The sequence below is a fragment of the Myotis brandtii genome, unplaced genomic scaffold (assembly GCF_000412655.1).
Source record: "Myotis brandtii unplaced genomic scaffold, ASM41265v1 scaffold19, whole genome shotgun sequence".
NCBI lineage: Eukaryota > Metazoa > Chordata > Mammalia > Chiroptera > Vespertilionidae > Myotis > Myotis brandtii.
In genome coordinates, this window is record NW_005357075.1 from 136,918 (window position 1) to 141,458 (window position 4,541).

The 4,541-nt window shown below is 47.9% G+C and overlaps 1 protein-coding gene across 1 annotated transcript in view; it reads left to right on the forward strand.

Moving 5' to 3' along the window:
• Window positions 1–2,056, forward strand: part of LOC102261950 (homeobox protein Nkx-3.1) — a 39,478-nt gene extending 37,422 nt beyond the window's left edge. The window contains exon 2 of the mRNA XM_005864615.1: window positions 876–2,056. Coding sequence (XP_005864677.1) covers window positions 876–1,294 — 419 coding nt within the window. The 3' untranslated portion in view covers window positions 1,295–2,056. The remainder of the gene's footprint in view (window positions 1–875) is intronic.
• The last annotated feature ends 2,485 nt before the right edge of the window (window positions 2,057–4,541 follow it).

Consider the following 4,541-nt stretch of genomic DNA (forward strand, 5'->3'; position numbering starts at 1 on the left):
CCGCGGGTGCGCCTCGGAGATGAACCCTGAGCCCCAGCGTGCAGGCGGCGCAGGATGTAGACATCGGCCTGACTCCTCGCAGGATGCTCCGGGCTCCGAGGGCTCCCGGCCCGGGGCTTCAAAGCCAGAGCACACGCCGCGCCCATCGTGTCCCCACCTCACCGCAGCCCCAGTGAAACCCCACCCGGCCCCCAGCCACCCCGCGACTGCTGGTCGGTGCCAGCCCCGCATTACCTCTTAGCATTTACAGTAACGAATGCACCACAAGTAACTGATAATCACGAATATGAAGAAATTAGAATTTGCCCAACAAAGATCCCCCTTTTGCTTCCCAATCACAGGAGCAGCAAAACAATCAATTTGGGAGTTCCCTCTGGTCTTCGGGACACTTAAAGTAGACGTATTTTCTTTCCTATCACTCCTTATGAGGTATCCTAACGCCTCATTTAGAAAAAATGGGGGAGGTGCGGGGTGGATTAAGGCCAGAAAAGGTGCTTTCCTTTAGCCCTCAGGCCTTTGGGTATTCACAAGGTGTCTTCTCGCGGCGTCTTCCCTCCTCCCTCTCCCACCGCCCTCTGGATACTCATCCAGAATCCCTGCTTAACTCCCGGGGACCACACAGCAGGAAGTTCTGCCACTAGCCGCCTCTGCTTTGGGTTCTTGAAGGCTATTAGGAAACTAATACATAGTATACATGCTCACTCACTCCTTCCTGAGAACTCCTGAGTCATGTGAAAAACGTGCAATGTATCCAAGATGACAGTGGGCTGTTTGTTCACTCACTGAAGCGATAAGGGTGGATTGAATTCTGTCCTCTTCCCTACTAACATGTAACTTTTCCCTTCCCGCCCCCTTCTCTCCCCTCTTGTTTCCAGATAGGCACTTGGAGACTTATCTGTTGGACTGTGAAAACACTTCAGGCACCTCGCCAAGCCTTCCCCAAGCCCCCAAGCAGCCGCAGAAGCGCTCCCGGGCCGCCTTCTCCCACTCTCAGGTCATCGAGTTAGAGAGGAAGTTCAGCCACCAGAAGTACCTGTCGGCCCCCGAAAGGGCTCACCTGGCCAAGAACCTGAAGCTCACCGAGACCCAAGTGAAAATATGGTTCCAGAACAGACGCTATAAGACCAAGCGAAAGCAGCTCACGTCGGACCTGGGCGGCCTGGAGAAGCACGCCTCCTTGCCAGCCCTGAAAGACGAGGGCTTCTCCCGGGCCCCCCTCATCTCCATGTACAGCAGCTACCCTCACTACCCCTACCTGTACTGCCTGGGAGGCTGGAGCCCAGCTTTCTGGTAACGCCAGCTCAGACGACGAACGTTCATGATCAGAAACTGCCTTCCCCAGGTTGTCTTTCCTCAAAGCCAAAGGGGCCGGGCCAGAGGACTGGAGAGCAAGAGGCATGCAGACCAAGACTGTTGGAGGTTTGCATGGAAATTCCAGATTCTTCGCTGGTGGGCCAATGAGAGGTCTGGCCCAGTGCATCATTTAATATCCAAATAGTTCCCCCAACACATGACGTAGGTCCTTTTTGCCTTTAGAGACCTGTTTGAAGTGGGGAAGGGTAGAGTCAAGTGCGGTTTGCAGCCCTGTGTGGGCTGTTGTGTGCGCTGTCCAAGTTGCTGCCGAGGATTGCGTTCCTGGAGCTCCCTTCTCCCATGTACCCGGGCAGAGACTCTGAGAGAGCAAACCTGAGGGAGAAAGGACAGCCAAGATGAGGATGTCACTACCAAATTAGACTGAAGTTCAAAAGCCTCATTGGCCTTGGAATATGACCAAGCTTTCTCTTTGTCCCTGTAAGAGAGGGACACAGAGGGTCTCGCCGAGAAACCTGTCGTGCTCAGGTTTAGTCCTTTTTAAAGAGTTCACCAACCTAAGTCTTTGCAAGGTGGCCCAAGTAGACCAAGAGTTATTCGCTGTGGGTTTAAGACAAGCTGTTTAACCAGAACACTACGGTAAGCAGCGGGCCAGGACAGAAGGATCCCCGTGTGTCCAAGGAGAAGTCCCCACGCTGCTGCGGGAGGCATTGCAATTTTGTTAGCAAAAGTTAAAAAACAAACATAAAGCCTCTCTGGATCGTTTGCCCTGGGTCCGAGAACTTAGAATGAGAAGGCTCCTGGAGTTCTCGGGCTATATTGCATGCCACATTATGACGATCACATAATTCTTTACGCGCCTTCCTCCTCATATTTTCTGTCCCGTTTCCACAGCAATCACCCACTGAAATGGCTTCTTTTCAATCCAGACTTTGGGTCTGGCTGCACCTAACATATGCCTTCCTTATTTAGCCTGAGATCTGGTCCAGTTTTTTGTTTTGTTTGTTTTTTTTCTCTCAAACTTTATCTCTCCTGGGTTAAAAAAGGGAGGAGGACAGATTCTGAATTGGCTAAAATACATGTGTTTTGTTTTTTATATGTCTAACAATTCTTATTTTTTTCTTTTAAAAATATACAGCATTAAATCCCAAATCCTATTTAAAGATTTGACAGCTCCAGAGGTCACTGCTGCTTTTATAGGACTTTCTGGTGGCTGTTGTTACAGTTCAAAGTCTGACAACCCTTTGGGATCCCCGCAGGCAGAGGAAGTAAGAGGAATGGCTTTCACACACGGGAAGGCAGTGCACAATGCAGGGTCGGTACCATTGAGCTGGCCATGGAGATTCAAGGCTCAGGGCTGGGGCTGGGGCAGGGGGTTGGGGGTGGTGGTGGTGGTGTGTGGAAGAAAAGTCTGCCTGGGCCTCAGAGAGCCCAGTCCAGGAGAGAACACTTTGCAGAAAGAGGCTAAGAAAAAAAGAAACAGTTTTCAAAATGCAACATTATTGTGACTCCCATCACGAAACAAAAAATAATTTTCCAAATGCTTCAGGAACTGTGTTTAATGCCTGTAAAAAAAAATGGATCCCCAAAATGAGTCACCTCGTGATTTCAGAGAGAACGAGAAGAGGGCAAAGGAGAAATGTGGTCACCCTTCTGTTTCCATTCTGTTATCTCAGGTGACCTGGAAGAGGGAAGACAGAATGAAGAAAGCCAGTCACTAATGAGGTACCCTGAGGCCTGGAAATCTCTTGATCCCACCACTTAATTCTCTTTAGTGAGAAACCTTTCAATTTCCTCCTATTAAAAGGGCCAATTTACTGTTGGTGGCAAACCCACCAAAGTTGACAGAATGTTGGCCCATTTCACCCCAGTTTCTATCGCTCAAACTCCACATTGAAATATTGTAAAACGCCACGTGCTGCAGACAATGCTGGGGAGCATAGAAGGCAGCATGGCCTAAATCGCTTTCCCCTTTTCACATGTCTCCTAAGATACGCGTTCAAAGCTCATTCTCTGCTCAGTACCCTTTCTCTCCCACCTCCTAAATTTAGTTCTTTCAACCTGCAATTCTGCAAGTATTGAACATTTCACTGTGATATATACTGTGTTGCAAAAAACAAAAACAAAAACAAAACAGTCTTTGTTTAAAATTATTTGGTTTGTGAATCCATCCTGCCTTTCCCTGCTTGGAACTAGTTACTCCACCCTATCTGAACTGGTAGAACGGCATTTGAAGAGCTAGTATGTCGGTATCTGGTGGGGGACCTGCAGGGTGCCCCAGACCGCTTCACCCAGACGGCCCGTTTTCTCCCCTGTGTAATAAAATCAGTTTGGTTTGCTCAACGTGCATAACAAACTCCGCTCTAATCTATAACATGCCAAGGCCTGTGACTTAAAGTTTAATAAAGTATCCGAACCCAACTTTATTTTTCTATGTATTTTTGGCAACATGAGTGTTTTAAAAATAAAGGACTGTGTCTTTATTAGGCATATCTGTGTGGTTTTCGGTTTCCTAAAGACTGTATGTTATTGAGCTTACAGATTTCTTGTTACCTCGTTCTCCCACCTTCATCCTGCCTGGCAAATCTATGGAGAACAAATAATCAAAAGCAGTCGCTTAGCCGGAGCAGACAATGGTCATTCTTTTAAAGGCACCAGCCTCTGTTCCTGGTAAGTCAAGTGCAGGGAAAAGGAATTTCTGTCTTCAGTGTAATAATCACCTGTTCCAGCCCAAGAACACCTTTGTTTAAATCGAGAACAGCAGGTATTTACTTACATTTCTTGAAGACCCTGACAGGGACACGTAGACCACAATAATAATTTGATTAAAATTCCCCTTTCACTTCCCACCAGCCCCTCACACTGCAGCTGCTCCCCTGGCCCCTGCATCTCCCTGCAAATATCACCTTCATTCAGGGCAGACAAACCTCTGGCAAGCAACACCTTTGAATCGAAATCACGAGTATTGAAAATAGGTTTCACATAAAATATATAAATAACACGCCCTTCATCCGCCCGCACTTAGACTAACTTCATTAAAGCCCACAAGCAGAGAGTCTCATGCACCTGATTACCTGACAGACTTGATGGATTTCTTGCCCCCTCCTTCAAGGAAATGGAAGCTTAAGGAATAAGGTACTTACTCGAGGTAAAACATATCATAATTTCAAAGTTGGCTCTAATCCCTTAAGTACATTGCACACACAGGTGGGGCCTCCCGTAGCGTGTTC